The 23,723-nt window shown below is 35.5% G+C and overlaps 1 protein-coding gene across 1 annotated transcript in view; it reads left to right on the forward strand.

Annotated features, from left to right (window-relative positions):
* The window catches only part of DNAJC1 (DnaJ heat shock protein family (Hsp40) member C1), a 106,296-nt gene that overhangs the window by 15,492 nt on the left and 67,081 nt on the right, over positions 1 to 23,723 (forward strand). The window contains exons 2-3 of the mRNA XM_079300851.1: positions 22,016 to 22,117; positions 22,852 to 22,898. Of these exons, the coding sequence (XP_079156977.1) occupies positions 22,016 to 22,117; positions 22,852 to 22,898 (149 nt within the window). The remainder of the gene's footprint in view (positions 1 to 22,015; positions 22,118 to 22,851; positions 22,899 to 23,723) is intronic.

The raw sequence follows: 23,723 nt of genomic DNA on the forward strand, positions 1-23,723 counted from the left end.
GCAAAGGCAGGTTTTCTTCTGGTTATCACTAGAATAACGCCTGTGGCCCCAAAAAGGAAGATGATGCTTCCTTCTAGACTTGCTGCATGTGTTTTTTTAATTGAGTTTTGTTGTATTCTTTACCCAGAAAAAATGCAAACAAACTCAAAATTACCTACACTGACAATTTTTTTGCTTCTTCAGTCTCTTCATTTCTGTCTAGATTTCATATCAGATCTTCCTTTGAGGACTTCATTTTCTAGGCTAATATTTGGCAACAGGTTTACAGTTTTTGCTGCTTTTAGCTTGCTGGACTTTCTGGTGGTTTTGTTGATGTGTTTTTGTTTTGCTTTTTTCTTTTTTTTACATCCTTTTCCCCCCAGATGAAATCCCTTTCTTCAAACCATTAATGCTAGAATAATGATGAAATACGAGGCAGTTAAGTAAATGGTTTCTTGTTCTTTGGTATGCCTTTGTTTTTCACCCAGCCAGTACCGAGTGTTTCTTGAATGAGGGCGGTGTCCGAGGTCCCTTGTGGCCGCAGCTGAGAACTGCTGTGCTGGTTGTGATGCTCGTAGTGTTACAGCTTTGTAAGTACATCCTAGGAACCTTCTGCAGTGCAGTTCTGGAGCTAATAATAATTCCATATTCTTTGATGGCATTTTCCATGGCTTCTGTGCTAGTTGTTTTTTGGTTTTCTTTCTGCTCTAATTTTTAGAAGGTGCAGGAATGAGCCGTCTAACAGTCCTCTCTGTTCTCCTTGAGTTATACTGTGCTTTGCCTTCTGAGTTCCTTTCCCTTTTGGTTTAAAGTTGTCCTGTCATTAAGAACCAGAGTTTCAATCAGGGATACTTTACAGGGATATCTATGACTTTTAAAGTACCCTTTTTCTGGTTACTTTTTCTTATCAATGCATTTGATTCTTCTGAGATATCTGTAATCAGTTCAAACTATACGTAATCATGTTTGGGAGGAAAAACTAAGGGGCTTAAAATTTCTTTTTAATCTCCAATGTCTTCTGTTTGTCACTCCTAATCTTTGAGGTCATCTTTTCTCTTTATTGTGTGGTTGGTTGGTTGTTTTTAAATGTATTCCTGCTGCCATCAAATTTTACTGTGGCTTTCACTGCTCATCATAAATTCAGTCTGCCCTTTTAGCTTGGAGCTAAAGTGGTTGCATGCACCCTGGTTAACTTACATTTCAATTACTTCAGGAACACCCTCTTTGTCTAATCCTTATGCTTTCTGTAACTAAAATGACTGTCTAAAATTGGTTTTGGCTTTTCAGTTGGACCTGGAGATGAATTGCCAAGCAACAGGCACTTAGTGTTGCCTTGATATTAAAGCTACATGTGGCTTTAGCCTGCATGTTACATTTGCCATGTATATTCCCATTTGTAAAATTCTGCTGTTTTAAAAAAATCCTCACTTAGTTTGGCATTATTGGTGCTTTTAAAATTTGTTTTTGGTTTGTTGGTTTTTTTTTTTTTGTTTGTTTGTTTGTTTGTTTTGTCTTTGACAGTTCACTGGTTTCTGTTCAGTTCTTAGTCTCTTTTTATTCATGTAATTCCTGAAGATGCGTTTTTACTTCTGCCTCCTGGTATCAGTTCTATCCCTCCTTTTCCAACATTGTAGAAGAAATAATTGTCCTAAGTTTCCTAATGCATGCTTTTATTATTTGTGGCTTTTAAAAGTAATTCTTAAATAAATACTTGATGTGTTCTAAATTTCAATATGTAGGTGTTGTATCAATTATTATTTTGAAGGAAGATATTTTACAACTGTGTATGAAAATTGCTGGTCTAGAAACTAAGTGTCTTTGGATGAGGTTCCAGGGTCAAGCAAACACAGAAGTCAGATTTTTCCAGCTGGAAGATGTCAGTCTGAAAGTTTGACTGTCTGGAGGTTGCTTTTTGAGTGGCAAAGTTTTAGCAGACTGCTTTCTGTGAGTCTTCTTTTCAGCAGAGATTGCTCTGCTCAGAAGTAGGTAAGTGGCCACCTTGTACTTACACAGATCAGGTTGAATCTGTGGACTGATGAACAGAGGGTTTGATAGAAGTGGATCAATAGTTCTTTCTTTACCAATGAAATAAGGATAAGGCATAGAATATCTCTGCTATTGAAAGATTTTTTTTCCTTGTTCATTTTAATTTGATACCTATTCCTTTTTCTGTTTTTAAATTTCTGCAACAGAAATTGAATTTCTAAGCTCCATTGCATGGGCTGATCACTATTCTAACAGGACACCACCAGGAAGTCTTTGTACTTTAACTTCTGCTATGTGCAACATACCCAATTGGAATAACTGCTGAAAAGAAAAGGTAGTGAAATAAGATTGTGTGCATGCAGGAGCACATAGAAGCTCTTAGTTCAGTGACACTGAGTGTATGCTAGGAGGTTTATTTCAGTGGAATTCCTAGTCATGGTGGAGAGCTTTTGGGCTTTCTGTAACTCAGAGTACTCTATGTGGGAGTGATGGGAGTAGTTGCACTATAAATTGAGGGGTTGAAATTGAAATGATCAAGGTCTCACAGCCTGGCTCCATTCTGGTCTTACTTTGTTAGCTCTTTTTCCTATTTATTTGATCTAGACAAACCCTCCCAGTTTTTTGGTGTGTTGTGTGCTTGTTTCCCAGCAGGTAACTTGGGACTGTAGAGCATTAAGGCTTCTCCTGACATAACAAATGTCCACAGTTGATTACAGCTGTGGAGCACAAAGAGGCTGACATAGCTGCATACTTGCTGCATTAGACACTGCTGGAGAGATGAGCTGCTGTTTCTCTCTTTCTTTTGAGTTACTGCCAGCAGGCAACATAGTCTGAGGAGATGTTTGTGCTGTTCCTTCTAATTATGTTATGAAATTCTTCCTAATTGCCAAATTAGATATTTTTAAAATGTTAAGCATCATGTTTATTATTTATTTTACATAAATAAATTCTTTTATTGTAATGCCATTCTTTTTCTAAATTTAATGTTGAGAAATATAGATGTAGATATTTATTCTGTGCAATTTGAAGTAAAAATAAAGCTTACAAAAAGTGATTTGAAACCATTGTTGAATTTATTGTGTGAGAGATTGTAGTGCTCTGGAGTATATATACCAGAACTTCAATGAAAAGTATACATAAAGATTTTCAATATTCAGTAATTATAGTTATCTCTCTACCATACTGATAATTTAATCTGATGATTGAGATTTTACATTTTTAAGTTCAGTTTGGGTTTCTTACCACTTGATGGCAGTGAAGGAGCTAGTGTTGCTGGGCAAAGGTTCAGGGCAAGAACCCATTATGAATAACAAAAGAGGAGGTACAAAGGAAGCCTCTGACATTTAATATTGTTCACATTTCTAGGTGATATTACATATACCACAAATGACAGTAGATGGAAAAAAGCCTCTAGATGGAGCTTCAGTACTTTCAATAGGGGAGAGATTTTTATACTCAAGTGGTTTTCTCCTATTTATAATAATTGTTTCTAACAACAACTTTCCCATTTAGACCTGGAATGATACCAGACATTATCAATAAGTAATGTCAGTGCTTCTGCTATTATAGCCATACTATGTGAAGAGCATGCAATTCTGGCTTGTTCTCACACCTTCTGTTCAAATCCTACAATCTCTCAAGATTCTAAGGAATTCTCAAGTATTGTTAGAAATGTGTGTTGTAGATTAAGGATCAACATAATTCTTCTTGATTTTGTAAGAAGAAAATAGTTGGATTTCACTGGTGACCAAAAAGAGAAACTTGAAAAATGCTGTTCACTGGGAGCTGCCCTGCAATATTTACTGTTGTGCGTGGTCTGGTCCCTTTGAGGAAGTGTTTGTTGTAACATTAATATTACAATGCACGGATGTGTGTTTGAGGAGCTTTATTAGTGAAGGTTCTTTTGCACTTCCTACACCCATGTACACCTCTTGCCAAGCTGGTATGGGGAAATGAACCATATAATGGCCCTGCTGTAGTAATTGGCTCCACATGGGTGGACTCTAGTGCACAGACAAAACCTTATTTGAAGTAATTGGTGCTTTGTGTAGGTACAAGGGTCTGTACATGCAGATTTATTTTGGATCCTGGGTCAAACCTTGGCATTAGTAAAGGTTTCAATTTCATGCAGTGTCTTTGACATGTAAGTGATTTTGAATGAGTATCAAAAACATCCATGCAGATTCAACTTGATTGAACTTTTTTGTTAAAATAGACATAGCTAATATTTTGCAGTTATATTTTTGATTGGATGGTAAGTAAAGGACTTGGTTTAAGTTTCTGTGTGTGCAGCCTGTTATTAATTTAAGAGAAAGTCAAAAAGCAAACTCTAAATTTGCATAATTATTGAATGTTTTAATCATTATCAACATTATTCTAGTTCTGTAATAATACTATATAAACTCACAGTTGAAAATAAGTTAATATTTCCGGAGCTATCAAATATTTATTTTGCTTTCAGGTGCCATTCTTATTTTTAAAAAGCATTAAAGCACATTATTCCTTGTAGTTAGTATTATTCCTCATATTAGTATTAGCAATTCAAATTGATGGATTGCTGTGCTGGTTTAATATAATGGCAGCCAGTGATACTTACTGGAAAAAATTCAAGTTTATCTTATCAAATAAGTAGCAAATACAAATTCTGTCTAGTGGTAGAAAGAAAAGGTTAGAAGATGGAGTCAAAGATAGTGCAGTATTTAGAATGATGGTTTTAGTCAGGGGAGACTCATTTGCTGGAAATGCCCTTGTGAGTCCGTAGCATTTCATCTATGGCATAAGTTCGTTGTGTTGCATAAAGCAGTATTGGAATGGGTTTCTTGTCAATGCTGTTTTCAATAAGATTTGTTAGAAAACAATGTGATTTTACTTCATTACATGGTATGCCTGCATTTATTTAATGTCATTGGAAAATCTTAGCTACTGTGGTGCACCACAATTTTATGATAAGGTGGTGCAAGCTTTTCTAGCTGCTACTGTTCAATTTAGGGGAATCTGAAATTTGAAAGCTACAAGAAAAGTATGGCAGCATTTGGAACATGAAATCTGTTTTAAGAAGTTAATGTTAATCTTACTGTGTTTTGCTTGCCAGGATGAGCAACATAAATGCCAAAAATCAGATATGGAAAGAATATGTGTATTTGTGCAAAATAAATTTTATTTTTTTAAGTGATTGTTAAGAATTTTAGCAAATGTAACTTTAAAAAAATCTGGTTTGTTTGTTTGGGTTTTTTTGATCCTAGAGATAAACTTTATCTAAGTGATGGGCAACTTATTCAGGGGTGCATGTTATGTTACTGCATGCAATTGATAAATACTGTATGGAAGAAATCACATTTTATAAAAGGGAGGAAAAAGACTGTCAGTATAGTGCAACTCTCGTGCTTCCTAGAGGGTAACTGGTTTGTGCTAAATAGTTTCTATATTAATCAGTGCAGTAGTAGCAATTCCCCAGAAGCAATGTGTTACTTTTATTTCTCCTTATCTGGTGAAGAGTTGCAGATAATAGTAAAGGTCTCAATTTCTAGGTTTTATCTCTGTGGAAGTCAGCAAATTCATATTGATCTTTTTAAAATCCTCTGGCCTTTTTCTTTTACTGTGCTAACACTTGGGATAATTTTTGCCCTGAAACTGTCTCTTAGTTATATCTTTATATTAACTTTATCATTAAAACTTTGAGGTTTGTTGATGTCATTTTTATTTATCCTTGACTGCTGAGCAAATCCCAAATGGTCACTTCCTGTGTGGGCAGAAGGAGCAAGTCAGTTCTTGGAAAAGGCATAAAATTGAACAAATTACCAACCAATATATGGAGTTAATATCCTTGAATATTCCTGTATTTACTCTGATGTGTATTTTAAACAAAGAATTAATTCCCTTTATGTAGGCAATTCTTTACTTTGTAATTTATGAACAAAAATGCCTTACCAGAACTGAAGACTGTTGTGGAGTTTGTTTTCACATTTACTTGCTTTTTAATAGTGGCAGAGAAGATTCACTACTCAAAGCTACTGAATTACTGAAAAGAAATCAGAAGTTTCCCTTCAGTGAAGAGACCTTCTAAACAATTCTATTTTATTTTGTTATAATTATAGAATGATAGAAAAAAAAAACCCTGATGAATCTGATTATAGAAAACTGTAATGATTAGCATTTCTTGTTGAAGTGTTTAGTGAGAACAGAATAAATATGAAGAATTCAAAATTGCTCATAGAAGTAACTCTTCATGTTTTATTTTGCTATAAGAGAGTCTTTCAGAATTTGAATTTCTGTTGCAACTTATTTATGCAGTGAACAGCAAGTTTTTTGTGTGCCCTTATTCAATACCCACTTATATTTCAGACCCAGCTAAAGATTTCTGTAGACTTGTTTCGTAAAGAAAGCAAAGTTTTTCAGTTTATAGCTATGAGTCTGACTGAAGATCTGTAAATATTATCAAATTAAACTTTAGTGTGCCTATCAGTTTGAGAGTGTAATTCCATCAGTATTTAAGCAGCAGATGCATTTGACTCCCATGTAAATAGATACATGTCCTAGGATTCCTGAAAACTTGTGTAGTTGGAATTTCAGTATTTAAAGCAATGTTGGTTTCATTGCATGCAAATTTTGATTACCCCATATGGGAATAGTATGGTTCTATATTTTAAGTTATTCTTTTATATAGTGCAGAAAAACTGCATCAAATATAAAATACATGAAACATTGTTTGAAAAATATTACTACAGTACTTAGAGTCTTGGGACTTTTTAAAGGAAAGGCTTGGATTAGTCATGTTTATTCAGCTTACTGAAATTTGTTTTCCATCTTTTCAACTCTTTGTCAAATGTTATACATTTAATGTGATAAATTGAGTTAGAAGCAATATAAAGTATTGTATGTCTTATATTGATAAATGATAACAATGCCATTCATATAAGTAAAATGATTTTGGATTATTTATAACTTCTGAAAATGTGCCTCACAAATCATATTTCAGTAAGATTCCAAATAATTTGGTTAAAATGTTGTTGCAGTTATTTGTGATCTAGAAGTAGACATCTTCATTTGTTTTTCTGGAGCATCCTATGGTGCAGGGAACTTCTGTTGAATTATTAAGGAAGAACTTTGTTGTGCTATAAGAGAATTAGTAATTAAAATACTTTACCACTTTCTCATGTGGCTGCCATTATTTTTAGAATCTCATTATTTTCATTATACTTGAGAGATTTTGCAAGGTGCTCGATCTTGGGCTGCTTTGTCATAGATGATAAAAATACATAAGCCTTGCAGAAAGTGCTTGGTAAATATTTCTGAGTCTTTTGAGACAAAAAGTACATTTTCCTGTAAGAGAATCATCAGTTGCATGGATACTGTTTCAGACCTGTCTGTCTACACCCAGGCTCGTCTGCTTCAAACGCAATCTCCTTTCCTTTCCTAACTGATGCATTTTCTTTACTGATTTCTCCAAGCCATTCTACAGTGATATTCTGATTTTTAGTTCTGTGCAGACACCGGTACTACTGCACATTTCAAAGAAACATTACACTTTTAAGGAAAAAATCGATTTTATGTTGTATTTGTGTTAAGATCTGTAATTTGAAATAGGCAAGTTGTTAACTAGCCAGATTGTTCTTAAATTTAGTGAGCCTGTTATAAACAAAATGATGCTTCAGAGAGCTGGGGTTTATTTAAAGGGAGGAGGGAAAAGCACTGCTTGTGAGTTAGTATTATAAAGCAAGTCTGCATTGGTTATGCAGTTTTTTTTTTCCTTTCCGAATCTGCTTGTTTCTGTCTTTTTGTACAGCAGCTATGTACCTTAATATCACTTTTAAAAGACTAGTAACAAATATCTGAGGCTGCGTATTCTAAAATTAGAGAATGTCAGTTTTCAGAGTGTCTCAAATCTTAATTTGGTTTCTTTGTGCTTGTTCATTGTGATGATTTTTAATTCACTACATTATATTCTACAGGGTCTTTACTTATTCAGGCTCAGGGAGAGATCTGGCCCCAGTGCAGCTTCAGGCTTATGTATTGAAAGAGACTGTTGTCTGTAAAAACTGTTTAACCTGTAGATGTTGAGGGTATGTCGAGAGTGGGGGAGAAGATTGCGAGGGGCGGGGGGAAATGGTTTCATGGGTAAGCTAGTCAGACGAAAAGTGCCCTTGAGGATTGAATTCTGTTCCTCTCTCTGCCACAGAATTCCTATGTGATGCTCGGCAAGTCGTTTAAACGAAACTTTTCCCAAGTGGTGACTAATTGATTTGAGTGCTCTGCAATTCTGGTTGCATAATTTGAGGTACTAGGGCCTTATATGCAGAAATGCTGAGGGTTTGCAGCTGCAGCTGAAGTCGATTAAAGTCTGTGCCCTGAATGTATGAGATGTTGTTTGATACTGAGCACTTGGAAAAATCATATCTGAGATAAAATTAGCACCTGAGATTACTGAGGATTTTACCTTAATCTGTGCCTCATTTTATGATATATTAGAAAAGGCAAGTAATGTCCTCTTGTCTCTTAAGATACTACAATGGTGAATAATATTGATGAACTCTGATGCCATTGAGATGAGCTTCAAAACAAATAACCACAGCTTCCAAACGTGTTTGAACAGCATGCAGCTACGAGCAGATGAGGCCACACATGAATAAATGCGTGGAGAAAAATCCTGAATAGCTGCTTGCTGGGTAAGCAGTCATCTTCTGTGTCACATAAAGACAGAGTGGCAGGAGCAATGACAACAGATTGTAGTTTCTTTTCAGGGACTCACTGAGTTCTTCCCAAATCCTCTTTACTAGTTTGGAATATTCATTGTTGTTTGTAGCATGTATTATCTTTATCATATTGCTGTTGTCTCCTAATTTGCAAACTGTAAATTTACATTTTAGATGGAATTAAATTCAAATGAACCTCTTATCTTTTGTAATCTCATTATTTTTTTAACCATCTCTTGCTACTTAGAAAGTTTCAGTCTGTCTTGATTCAAAGAACAAAAATAGAACTTGACCAAATATTTTTATCCTTTAGGTCTGTTTGCTCTTTGTTGACATTGCCACAGGGCATTGCTTCCACTGCTGGCATCTGCTTAAAGTTGGCTCAGGGTTTGTGTGGTACTAATTGGAAGAGGGGAGCTAGATGAGGAAACAGATTAATTTTAGTTCTTTCTTCTTGCTTACTGGTTTCTTCACTTTGAAGTAAATATTTCTATTACGTTGTCCAGTGGTACTCACTGGGACAGATTTTTTCAGAACTAATATTGCAGTATTTCTGCCACACTGTTTTGTGTTTGGGTTTTCTTCCTTTCAATAAAGACAAGTTATGAGAAGAAGAAATTGCATCTGATGGGAAAAAACACTCCATGGATTAGATTCCGTGGCTGGGATTGTGACACAGAGGGAAATGTAGTTTTGGTGAATTATTGTTACTTTCAGACTTGTCAGTAACAGAATGCTTATTTCCATGTAGTAGCTGTGTACTTGCAGTCCTTTCCTCTCCCCCGTGTGAAAAGTTAGCTACTAGTTATATTTTTGCTTGTATGTTGATTTTTCTTTTAGTCTTGACTTCATAACTTGAAAACTTGGATGAGAACCCACATTAGGATTTATCCTTGCTTCATTTAAATCCTACCTTATGCGTTTGAAATATTCTACATTTGCCAGTGTTTCTATTTTAGGCAGCAGAACACAGTTTTATCTTCCAACTTTCACTGTTATCTTTGATGCTGATAATCCTGTAATCCCATGTTGAGAGGCAAGTAATGAATTGGTAGTAGCCACTATCTTCTGCAGTCAGTTGGCTGAAACAGATTTCTGGGAGCACACTTAATGGGATGTAACCTGTGCCAAGTTTTTATTGCTGCTCACTCAACTGCTGATTCTTTTTTTTCCACAGGCATAGAAAAAGGCACACTTTTCCTCTTTATTTTGGGGGGTTTTTTTGCCTTTTGCAGTGTTTGTCTTGCTACCAGCTCTGCTCACCCAACTTTGTAGGTCCTGCAGTTGGCTATTGCTCTCTTTTCTGCTCTGTAATCCTTCCAGACCGAGGAGGTATCTTTGAAATACAGGTGTCATACGAAAATTCCTCTTATCTGTTGCTTCTGCTTGTGATGGTAGGGAAATTAAAATGGATATAGAAGAAGTGAGAGATTTCTTTAGTACTTCTGTTCCAACTCTGCTTTTATGACTTGAGCACAGGTCTCTATGGGTGGATGATACATGATGGGAGGCAAATGCAATCCATACATCTGCTATATGTGAATATAAGTAGCTGAAAAACTGAGCTTACATTAGCTCCTTCACTTGTTTTTCCCTCAGGAGCAGGGAGCATTTCCCAGTCTGTTTCAGGGCGAGTATTGAGTAGAGGCTTTCTGTGCGTTTCTCAGTGCTCTGAGGGTGACAGTGAACTATCTGTCTTTCTTACCAGCACAAAAGGCTTGTTTTTGCTGAATTATTTTTATGTATAAGGAGAGAAGCAGGCGCATACATGTGGTTGTTACCCATTGCCTTTTGTAGTGGTGAGGCTTTTGGGTATTGCACTCAGCTGACTGAAGAATGCTTGAAGTAGATCAGAAGTGTTTCCTTCACACTCGTCTTCTGTGCTTCTGTTCCTTGTGCAGCCCTGTGCTCTGTCTCTTGTCTTGTCTGTGTTTCAGGGTCTGGTTCAGCTCTTGCAGCCAAAAGAGGAGGCAGTTTATGGACCAGCATGAGTTACCCCCCCCTCCTTCCCTGATGCAAAAGATGCCTCCAAAGTACTGGAAGAGAAGAGCAATAACAGCTTGCAGGGAGTGGCTTTATGAAAAGCAGAGAAGGGATCTTTCTGCCCCTTACTTGGACCTGTGTGGTTCAGTTAAAACATTTTGATTTGAAAAACACAGAGGGCAATTCAGGGAACAGTGTGCCACTGTGCGTAACAGTATCTGCCCACAGCTGCCATAAATCTTGAGAGGTAATTATCTTCCTTAAGGATTATTTGACTCATTCTTGCTGGAAATAATGTCAGAAAAGCATTTTTAGAGACCATAATACCAGTTTTCCATACAAAATTACTAGTGAATGGGAAAGAGTGTTTTCAGGTCAGTCCCATCATAAGTCATTGCATATATGTGGCTTTTAAAATATGTCTGTAATTTTAAAATTTTAACATTATTTAGGCTTCAGTTGCCTATAAGTTAATTTTCTGTGTGAATTTTAATTGATGGTTTCTAATGCTAAACTTGATTTCTTTATGTGTGTACCTTTGGACATCAGCTTCCTAATTTATGACTCATACAGATTCTGGCAGATTTTGCCAATAGCTTTTTGTGATGATAATGTCCCCTGCCTCCTACCCTGGCCCTTGATCAGATTTGCAATATTTTATGCCATCAAACTGCAAGCTGAAGTCATCAGACAGTGCTCATGATTTCAACTCATTTTGTAGGAGTGTGCAAACATTTAGCAACACGGTGGGCTATAGTTATAGTAATCTGTTAAGCTTATTGGAATTTAGCTGAGATGCTTTTTAAGTTTTAGGCTGGGATGTGTCTTACATGGAGAAATTTTGCTGATGCTGGCATCTGAACTAGAGAGAGTGATGGAGGGCATTCCTACGTTCTTTCAAGGAGGCTATGTACTAACTCAGCAGTGAATTACTATATAGGTAGTGGCATGTTACAACCTCCCTGAGGTCTTCTGAGTCCCGAGGTAGTAATAGCTCATTAAAATGGTAGTTAATGAGTATAAAGGGATCATTATACGACTCTCCTACATAACGGGTAGGGCTAAATCCTAACTAGTTCAGTAGAAAGTATTCTAAATAAAGAAGGAAAGAATTTGACAAATGCTGCTGGTGGTTCTTTATAAATGTAGCTATTTAAAGCAATGTTTTTGAGAAAAATATTCATAGAAATAAATTTGGAATAAATTAGTACTGTTTTAAAAATGTATTTTAGGGCTTTCAGAAGTATTAGTATCCTGTATAATCTCTAAGTTACCTTAACATAGTGTAATGAAGCATCTTTGATTAAAAATATGCAGTTTTTTTAACTTCTGATCAGTTGGATTTGAAGTTACAAAAAAAAAAGAGAAAAATTATTTACCTCGTAAATGTTTGCATTTGATGGTTTTTTTATGATCACAGAATATTCTGAGTTGGAAGAGACCCTCAAGGGTGAAGTCTAACTCTTACATGAGTAGCCCATAGCTCAGAATTTGTAGACAGTTTCTGTCTTATATGCCAAAAATAAATAGTGGAACAATTTTGCCTTGTGGCAGGAGGGTGGCATTCCCCAGTATGGTTTTGTTCATGGAAAATATAACCACCTCACACATGAGGCAGTATTTTCTATTTCTTCATTTAGCTACAGTTATTTTCTGGAAAAAGGGGCTAAGAATTTATCCAAACTGAACAATGTGGATTTTGCAGCAGTGAGATGAAAAACTTTTTGATCTCACTTGATGTCTTCTTTTGGGCTCTAGGAGGATAAACAAACAGATGAAAGACTATGGACTCGGTACATCTGGATCTCACAGCTCAAGTGCAGTGGACAAGGTTATTTCTAAGTGTCCTTAACCTAAGAAAAATAACATTGCTTCTACAAAATGACCCCTTCAGTAATATTATAGGAAAAGGAAAGTGGAAGCAAATATGAAATATATAAAGATATTGTAAACATGTATAATATGTGTAAGATTTGGAGAGAGGTTGCTCCTGCTTTCTGTCTTAAATGAAGAAATTATGCCTACTGTGCATAGATGTGGTTTACTACTGCAGCTCTACCATATCCTAATTTATGTGTTTTTGTTGTAGCCTTTAAGGATGTATTTAAAATAAACCAAATACAGAACATTTTAAAATGTATAGTTTAATTTTGAAAATAAAGTTTTCCTTGTAGAAATTTCTGCTTGTTTTTCTTGTTCATCTTAGTCCTTAATTTCATCTGACATTGTCAAGATGAAAATACAGAACGTATCTGTTCTGTGTTACCAACTTTCAAGGTTAAAGCTGGTAATGGATGGAAAAGTATTCTAAACTCAAATTATATGTATGCCTTACTCATGATCACCTACTACAGAATGACTTTCTTAGTTTGGAGCAGCTGTGGTGTAACAGGAAAAAAATAAGCCTAATGCCCAGTAGAGCAAGTGGTAGAGTGGAATCCCATGGGGTTTCATAGCAAAGAAGTGTTTCCTGCCACCCTTTTTTATTTGCCACTCCTTTTGAGGCCCTTTTAAGTTTTGTGAAAATCTCATGGACTCTTCCAGCGTGAACATCTGTCATCTTCAGTGTGACAAGAATACTGTCTTTCAGCCAGGACCTTTTAAACTACATAAACAGATGCAGTAAATCCAGTTAGAATATTTTCAGAGTAATTATTAAATTGATCATCAAAAGGGTATTTAAATTCTAAAAGATAAGACTGTTAGTGACCTACTCTACCCTGCTGTGACAGAGCTGGTAAAATCTGAGTCCTGCCTGATAAATGTATGCAAGACTTGCTTGTAAAGGAGTCTTCAGCAGTCTGTTCCAGTGATATGCTAGTGTTGTTTATGGGATGTTTTCCTGGTACCTAGCTTGAATCTTCCTGTGCTGCCAGCTGACTAGTAGTGCTTAGCCCTGCGTAGATCAGGCAAAGCAATAAAGCTTCCCTTTAAAGCCACCTTTTGCATATTTAAAGATTTTATTTCCTTGTGTCAGCTGCCTTGTCTGTAAGCTTATATCACCCTAATTCTTTTGGTTTCTCTGAACAAGTCACTATTCTATTCTTCCAGACTTCTTATTAGTAAATTTTTTTTTTTGTTTATCATCTGAGCATGTTCCTGGCTGTCTTTAATTGTACTGTTTGAAGTGGATGCAGCAATCTGCTGAGGTCTTACAGCTGCTGTGTGCCATGGCTCGGCTGCTTGTTGCCATTCTGCTCGTGTCACAGCGCTGCGCGGTACAGAGAGGCAGCATCGTGCCTCTGGCTCAGCTCAGCTTGTGATTTACTGATCGTTTCTGCCTAACTGCTTTTGTCTATCCTATGGTTTTGTAGTTGATGAACTCTGTCCAGATGTAGACCATTAGTCTTTCACTTAGGAAATAATGTCTTATTTCTTTTCAGCAATTCTCCATTTTGTCCAGATATTTTTAAATTCTAGTTCTTTGATTGCATCATGTAGGCTTTTCAGGTTAGTGTTAAGTACTAGATTAATCACGGTTCTGTAATTTACCTGCTGGTTAAAATACTGAGTATGGATTTGGGACAGGCTTCATAAAATCCTGTTTGATACACCTTTTCATTTTTGACTGTTAGAGTCTTTAACTATTCAAGGTATATATTTCTGTTTTGTTCTGCGCTTGCAAGAGAAGCTTTATGATATCTGTGTTTTTGTCATCTATTTAAAAAAGATTGTACATTAAAAGCATTACTAAAGTCAACGTACAAAACTGGTCACACTACTCTTTCCAAGCTTATTTAACTATGTTCTTAGAATGTCTCATGAAGTAAAACAACAATTACAAGTATGGATTAGAGCATCCTATAAACATTAAGGACTGCTGGGAACATAAGGTTGTTTACACCTGTTTTTAAACTAGTGTGTGTATGTATGTGAAAATACATATGATGTATGTGTCAGGGAGCACGGGCATTTAAATTGGTGTCCTTTGCTGCTGATAGGCTTAAGAAGTTGCTAATAAATAGTTAATGTTAATTCTAAAAATTATTTCCTGTGGGGATTATTCACCTTGTAAATGTTGTTGATGCATAAGATAATGGGTAGGTTTTCAAAGACTTCTGTGTTGAAGGCAATTGTGCTCTGTTCACTTCTTGTGACACTTCTTTATAATGTTTTCAGTCATACTTCCTGTATCCTGTCCCTCAAATGCTGTTTCTTCATTTCTTGGCCATCAGAAGGAGGGTGATAACCACCTTACAAAAATATGGAAAGTTTTAGCAATTGAAATTATAGTCACAGAAGTGACAATAAATGTATAGGTGACACAGGAATTCAGTAATTAGAAGCTCAAGCAACTTTAGGGGGATTATTAATTTATTGTTATTTTTTTCAGTAGGTATTTAGTTTTTGTTAAGACTGAAGTCTGTAGTTATTAGAAATCTCCCTCCAAAAAGTTACCCTTGAACTGAAATCAGGGAAGCATTTTTTTGATAAGATGTCTAGGTGTGTTAGAGTGCATGAGTCAGTTCTGGTGGAAGGGTGCAATGAGAACAGGAATAGCAAAAGGAGGAAGAGGTAAAGGTGTGGTATGGATGTTACCTTGATGATTTTCTAATTTTCTTTAAGTCCCTGCCCTAAGAAAAGAAGTTGGAAACATTCTGAAGCAGAAATGTGGCAAGAAAACTATATAAACAAATAGCAGCATATTTTCAGCATTACATCATGGGAAGGGTTGGAACTTGTCAGATGCAACACCCCAAAATCTTTGCTCATGCTCCAGAGTGGTGAATGTGGACTGCATGCAGCTGTCCTTGGGTATAGAGTCACCTCTTGTCAATCAAGGCACTGTGCTATCTGAGAGCAAAGGCATTGTGCATGAAATGCACTGCAAGAGACACCACATTTTGCTTTTCCTGCCAACATGGGCTGCAAAAGCAGTAGTCTTTCTTTGGAGCAACTTAGTTCCTCTGAAAATGTTGCAGGATCAGGAATCTTGTAGGTGATGCTTTTATGTGAGAGCTATAGACTGGAAATCTGAGATGTAATAGGCAGATTTTTAAGAAAACTCACTAGAAACAACCATCTTTAGACTGTAAGGTGTATGCACACACATATATAAAAATATATACAACTATCTATATTATAAAAATATGTAACACATATAACTATGGAAACAATAAATGTAATACATCAAATAGAATAAAAAGAAATATGTAATAGTGTTTCTGGAAAAGCATATGAAATAAGTAAAGAATATCTGCTAATTCCTTTCTTTTGAACTATCAGAATACAAAACTAAATGGATATTGAATACAGCAGTAGGAAGAATTTTTAATAAGGCAATATTGCTTTGAATGTTCCTAGTTGTTATTTGGTAGCCTCAATCTGTTGTGAATTTGAAGAGTAATTCTAAAACTGTTGAGAGTTGATGAGTCTTCTCTGCATCTCAGAGACAAAGTTTATATTAAAATATAAACTTACAGTTATACATGACACTGTTCTCATGGACAAACTAATTTTTCCTAAGTAAGCAGCTTCTGAAAAAATGCAGAAGGTAAAATAGTTGAAAGCTGAGAGAACACTTTTTTTTTGGTTTCTCAAGCATGAGACAGCAGAATTTTCATTCATTTGGCATGCTAGGCTGAAAACAGAGTCTTCTTTCATTTGACACACTCCCCTGGAAACAAACATGCCAGTGAAGGGATTGTGCTAGTTATCAGAAGCTTACAGGAATACATTGTGCTGGTTTGTATTCATTTTTATTTCATGAATTGCTTCAAAACTTAACAGCATAAAAAAGCATTAAAACACCTTTTTAGCATTATTTTTAGTTCCTATTATATTTAGTTCCTATGTATTTAGTTCCTGCTGTGCTGTCATTCAGTTTAAATCAACGGAATGTTGTGATTTGGGTTTGTAGCAGAGCAGATCTCTCCTCCTGCCTGTGTATCCTCCGAGTATTCATCTGTAGATAAGCAGAAAATTTGAGTTAAACTCATTTTACATCCTTGGAAAAGATGAGTGTCTTAGAAAAAAAGTCCAGTAAAAATGAAGGGTAATTGAACAAAGGTTATGCAGCGAGAAATTTAAGCCAAAACTCAGCTGGTATCTATTAACTATGAAAGTTCACAGATAATGCTTGGTCTTCTGGGAGACACTTGTTTTCCTTTCCTGGAGTTATATTCTTCAGGGTTGCCAGCAGGTCCTTCCCACCTCTGGAATTTTCTACAAGATTCTATTTCCCTCATAAATGTTTTTCCACATGCAGACTTGGCAAATTCAGGTGTACTTCTTGGAACTAATCTGGTCATGGGAGCTTAAACAAGGACCAGGTTGCAGTGAGTATGTGTGAAATAAATCTGGGAGTGGTATTGAAAGTCCATGTCAGCCTGTGCTAAACCAAGAAGGGGGTAAAGAATAAGGAAGAAGGGTCACAGCTATATGGTTTCCATCCTAAGAGTTACCTAGAGTGGGGCTGTGAAGTCACAGCTGTCGCTGTTCTCTCCCCATATGATAAAGAGACACTGAGGAGGCGATCACCCTGAGTTCCTTAATGCTGCTTAAAGAATGAGGACAGTGGATGTTTCATCATTGACCTGCAGTCACCTTTGTTTGTTCTCTGACACTTAGGGATATTAGTTTTCTGTGGGCTTCACATGAAGACAAACAAATAGATAGTATCAATGTTGACACAATGTTTAATAGATGATGGTAGCTTCTGTCCAGTTATCTGCTTGTGAGTTTGGTGAGACAGGCTGTACATCCTGCTGTTTGAAATCGTAGTAGAAAGCCGGGTGATTATGAATTTACAAAGCTTACTTTGTTTCTTTTTCTGTACCATTCTGCTACAGCTTGTATGGCTGATGCTCACCAGAAGGAGAGTAGTGACTTATACCCTCTCTTCTGCACAGAAGTACTGAATGAAATGTTTTTGTTGAAGGAACCCAATACATTTGAATTGCTCTAGAATTTTTAAAAAAGCAGATTAGAAAATCCAAACACAGACGGTTCATAGGCTTGATTTATAGTTTGGGAAGGCTAAAAAGGGTCTCATGAAAGGTTGCCTGCACTAATGTTGCTTACAAGTTCAGACTTGAAATGAAGTCATCTGGTGCTCTATACAATTGTCACTTTTTGCCATATAGCTTCAGTGTCATGGCTGTGGAAAATTCTACACAGTCATTCAGCAGCTCTGGAATAAATAGATATATTGATGTCATTTTCCTTTCACCCATTAACTAGTGATTGGGCAAACTGCAAGTGAATACAAACGTGATTTCTCTCTGCATAGTTGGTTCCTGGGCCATGTGCCTTCCCATTGCTAATAAAGATACTGCCACCTATTTGAAGACATTGGCAGGCATATTTAAAACCCTAGATAAATTGAGCACATTTACTGTGTTAGAAGCAGTTGCTAAATTGTGAGTAACTAAGTCTTGTTGTATAACTGCATTGCACTCAAGGGAACAATTTAGGTTTTGAATTGTGTATGTTGGTAAGTGAAAACTATGTAGACATTGATTATTTTTTCCCCTTGACCTAATCACTGTTTGCCTATGGCAATATCTGATATGTTATGTGTTCACCAAGAATTGTCTTGGGAACACAATGAGGCTTTTTTTTTAGCTTCATTAGTAATCATAGTTACATTAGGAATAGAAGGCAATGGAGTAATATGCTTGTACTGTGTACTACACCAGTTGTTTGATTTATTGTAAAGGTGGCCATGAACGCTGTGGGACTCTGAATTTTTGTATAGACAGAGAAAGGGACCAGATTTAAAACTTTGTGCTTCTTGAGCAGGAATTCAATTTTTAAGGAATGGAAGTAAATGTGCCTTTTTTTTTGTTGTTGTTGTAAAAAATTCCTTTCTGTGTTCCCACTTATGTATTTGTAATATGAGAGAACTTTCCTGCGTAATACTAAAGAATATGGAAATGATGCTGAGTAAAATAAAATTTAGTAATGTGTTTTTCATTGTCAGAATTCAACAAGCTGCCAAAAGTACATCATAAATAGGGAGAAGAATGTTTCCTGTTCTATCCCACTCTTTGAATCTGACATATATTGCACTTTAGACAAAAATGTGAAAGTCCAACAGAGAACCTTAAGAAATGTGTTTAACTTTTGACATTCTGTTGATTACTTCCAATGTTAATTTTGTTTCTCTGCTAAAGTACGAGTTTGAAATATAAGGGGTTATTTTAAAAAATGTACAAGATTGAACTTCCAACTTCTGCCTAAAGTTCATGTAACTAGATACATGGACACTCTGATGGAGTGTTGGGCATTAAAAATGAATACTTGTATATTTCCATCCTTAAGAAGCCAGACTGTGGCCTACCTAAGTGTAGACTTGTTTGTATTTCTGAGAACTAATTCTAGCTCAAAATAAAGAGATGTTCAAGCTTGGAAGTATGATGGGACAATATTGCTTTGGAAAGATAGTTACTAGGAAATAAGGTGATGCTCATGATGTTTGTATCCACATGAGAGTGACATTGACAGGCTTATTGCCATAATTGGTGGCAAAACCTGCCAACCTTGAAGCAGTGTTGGAGAAATCAGTGAATGCACTTGCTGTCTAACAACACCAGCTCCTTCTGCTATTAACTGAGATGCCTCTACAGATTTTACTTTTCCCTCCTTAGATGCAATTGAGATTTCTCTTATAAACAAAGCAATCTAACATGTTGTTTCTTTAAAACAAGCAAAGCCTTGGTGTGGTCATGGCTTTCTCTAGTCTTCAGACTTCTGCTGTAATATGTATGATAATGTCTTACTCTGCAGAAAATACTGACTCCTAACTGTGTGTTTAAAAGCCTTAGTTTTTATAGAAATGTTATTGAGGGTGGCCAGCAGAGTCAGGTCTCTTAGAACAGCTGGCATCAATGTGAAGGATATTTCTCTATTGGTTGGAAAATAATCAGTCTTTATAGCTTATTTGGAGTCATACATGGTAGGAGGTTCTGTAGAGATGAGTCTTTTCTCAAAAACCAGTTACTTTAGTTCAGGGCAGGTCCTAGAGGATCTGGAACACTGCCTGAAGATGCCTAAATTATCCATAGGTGGCATTAATTGGCAAAATATTTGGAATATACAATGGTCCCGTGTTGTGTTTGGGGGTATTGTGGAGAACAGGTTAGCAGGCAGACTTTAGAAATTAGTATGTGCCAGGTGCAATAAAATAATTGACAGTAATATCCTATTATTTATTTGTTGATATTATAATATACTCTTCAACTTTTTACAGGCTTAATTACAATAACCTGATGTATTGGTAAAGATCACTTTCATGATTTGGATAAAACCATGGCCTGTAAAGTATTTCCTGTTTTTTTATTTGGTGTAGTAATGTTTAAATAGTTATATTTTGTTAGAAGACCAGCCCTTGTTGTTTATGAAGTAGCTGACTGGGTTGGTAGATGAGGAGAAACAAAGCAATCTCAATGTTATTTCTGGTAACTAAGATGAACAATCTGGTTTTGTAAATGTATACATTTTTATTTCAATTTCTCAAGGTGAAACAACATAAATATTTAAGCAACTTTATTATTTCAGAATTGTCTTGGTATCTTTTGCTTTGCTTAAGCATTGAAAAGAAAAATGATCTTTTGTCTTGATCTCTTACAAAAATAATCGTGCTTCACCCAAATAAAACTAAAGTTTCAATACTTCAGATACAACTGAAAACACTCTATCTTCTTTTTTGCTTATTTGTTTTTTGAAGTAATTGGAAGAATATTGCAGAACAGCTTCTAATATGCTTTTATCAGGTTTTTAACTGTTAATCATGAGTGCTCCAAAAATATCTAAATGTGTAGTAGAGAAGGAATAAGTTGTAGTTTATCCAAAACGCAAATCTAGAGGTACTCATTTGTCAAGGTTATCATGGTCTTGATCCCTAATTTTTAAAAGATACTTTTACATCTCATTTTCACATGTTTCATATAATTCTATTAAGTCTATGTCTCAAGGATTTAATGTTCTTTGAGCTTAGAATAGATATTTTGTCACTATCTCTTCCTTCCCCTTAGCTGAGAGTTAAAAATAAACCTATAAAACAATGGCAATATTAGCAGTAATCAAGCTGGAGAAAGCTGCTGTTTGAGCAGAGGAATTCTGCTTCGGTGTGCACATGCCTTTAGAAGTAGCTATTGAAAATGGAAAAATTTAAAAATTATATGTGGTCTTTTTGGGAGAAGTCTTCTTTCAGTATTAAAAGCATTTTCCTTTGACAGAGAAGAAACTATGGAAACTTTGGTCTTTTATTAGGGGAAAATGCAAACTTCCTTAAAGTATAGTTTCCATGCTGAATTTCCACAAATTCTGCATTTCTGCTTTTCTGCTTCCCCTTGTTCAGTCATTTTCTATTTATTCACTCTGGGCCTAAGCTTGTACACAGCATTTAAATAGCGTTATGTTATAAAACCGAAAATTTTAAAATTAAAGTAATGATCTGTAATAAAAAGCCTGGCAGACTAATTACAGTATTGCATTAATTGTTATCTTATTTCACTCCGTTCCACAGCTAATTCAGGTCCCTGTTTAGACTGTCATTTTGAGAGAGCAAATATGCTTAGAAACAATATATATAAAATCAAGAAATAAAAATTGTCAGATAAGCAGTTGATTTCTAAAGTATTGCCTTGGACATGTTACCAGTAAAATTCAAGTAGTTTTGTTTAAATGCTCTGCTTTGTGTATCTTCTGGTGAGGGTAACACCTATATGACATAGAACACAACTCTTGATATCTTCATTTCTGGATATCTTTACAGCATGTACTAAATAGCAGTCATTAATTCTGAAATTTGCATTTGTGCAGCTTACTTAGTACATCATTTTTTGTTTTGAGTTTTATTTTTTTCTCCCAAAATGTGTGCAATTCTTATAATGGTTAAGGTAAAGATTGATGTCAATGCTACAGTATAGCTCCAAGACTGCAATTTGAAGCTACTTTAGAAAAATACAATTCTTTAGACATGGTGAAGCTGAAGTTGAATGGAAGTCCTATTAGGAGTGAATTGCATGTAAATATTAATAAGGGAAGAGTTCCTAGCAAGTCCTGAGTTTGGGAAATTGAGCATGATAATTTGCTGAAATTATGTCTGTCTTGAAGATATGCAGATGCAATAATTTTCAGTTTTCAGTTGAACTTTTAAATGGTGCAGAAGGTGCCCAGGCTACGTTTTAAGCAAGAAAGTGTTTGGAAGTATTGGCAAATGTCGTTGTAATGGGTGTATGGTAATGAAAGGAGTTAAAATGAAAGATGAATTGGGCTGAATGGCTGTTAAGTCATTTAGGCTGGGCTGGTTTGGTTGTTAGATGTCTCAAATTACATTGCCTTAGTTCCTATACTCGGTTGGCTGTCTTCAGATCCTCAAAAAGTTCAGGGAATTGGTTTCTCACAATTTGCTTTGTTTTCCTTTTTTTCAGGATGCTTTGTCTGCAGACATTCGAAAAGCGTATCGAAAGCTTTCTCTAATTTTACACCCAGACAAGAATAAAGATGAAAATGCAGAAATACAGTTTAGGCAAGTAAGTGCAATTTATGGCAATAAAACTTCTAAGGGGAAAAAAAAAATTATGTTGATGTTGTTTTAGTAAGAACAGTGGTACCTTTGAAATTAGTAAGTTAAACATTGAATTACATTTTTGCTGATGCAGCTAGACTAAAACCAAGTGCACTTTTTTGAAATTAACTTGTTCAATAATGTGTATTTTGTATTTACCTATATATTAAAAATAATTTGAATGTAATACTTATGCACTTAGGAGGAAAATATGTTTTGCACTTCCAAAAGCAGTGGAGAAGATTTCTGATCAGTTCTCAACACAAGTCCTAGATAGGCATAATTTAATGAAAAGAAGTAATTTTATTTATTTTAAAATATTTATACAGTGAAATAATACTGTAATTAGCTCTACTGTTAAAAATGTACCTCAGGCTGAATTCAGCTTTCTTCATTTTAGTAAGATCTTCAGGAAGAAACAAGGGATACCTACCTGAGACAAGACTCAGTTTGATAGATGTGAGGACAGGAAGAAAGTCTTGTATAAGAGTTGCTTGTTTGTGTCTGATGACACTTTTTATATGAATATATTTCTCTTTCTTTTGCACACTGGGTTTGCTACTTAGGGGTATAGGGAAAAATGAAAACTAGCAAAGATCATTTGTTGGCAAATGTAAGTATAATACTGCTGGTCAAATTTTATAAAGTCAGTCACAAATTAAAATCTTTCTGTATTTTCTTTTTTGGTGTTTGTTTTAGTTAGTGGCCATCTATGAGGTTTTAAAGGATGAAGAAAGGAGGCAGAGGTGAGTTAAATTGCACAGGCTTTTAAATAAAGCATTCATACCAGTGCTATGTTGTCTTACAGCATTGTTTTCTGTTGCTTAGTTCATAGGAGGTTTTTTTCTTTTAGATGTATTATCTCTAATAGTGCAAACTTTTTAGTATTTTTTTACTAAATGCTAGTTGTCCTTGCTGCTTCAGGAGCAGTTCCAGCAGTACCTAAAGGGGTAGGATAAAGAGCTGGAAACCTGGGGCTAATTTGCTTTCTGGAAGATTATTCTGAACTTTTTTTTTCTGTTTTTAAACAAATAGGAATTTCAGCCAATGATTTCAGCCAATGATCTGAAAAACTGAGACACTGAAAGACTTTTGCTTTTGGGTTGGTGTTTTAGTAGATCATCTTTCAGCTTACAAGTCTTTAAACGGGGTTTTATGAGACATTTCTTGAAGGGATTTTGGCTTTGTAGATGTCTTGGCAGGAGTCCAGGGTTTATAGAACAGATTATCTACTTTTTTGATAATCCCCTTTTCAAGTGTCATGAAAATGTACTTCATAGAAGCACTTTTGGAAATTTGTGGGGTTTTTTATTTCATCCATCTAAGGAGAATTTAATTGTGAAGTTACACTTAACAAAAGTTTTAAAAAATGTTAGCTAAATTATTTCAGGCCACTTAAAGTGTATTATCCCCCAGATCTTCCCAACTTTTTGTTTATAGCATTGTTTGCATACACTTCAAAGTGTTGCTTCTCTGGAATTTAGTTCCATCATGGAACTTTTAGGAATCTCCTTGGAGCAGTAATAGAAGTTTTTTGCACTAAACTGTGATGCAGTAGCTTGCAAAAATTA

This window comes from Erithacus rubecula (genome assembly GCF_903797595.1).
Source record: "Erithacus rubecula genome assembly, chromosome: 3".
Classification (NCBI taxonomy): domain Eukaryota; kingdom Metazoa; phylum Chordata; class Aves; order Passeriformes; family Muscicapidae; genus Erithacus; species Erithacus rubecula.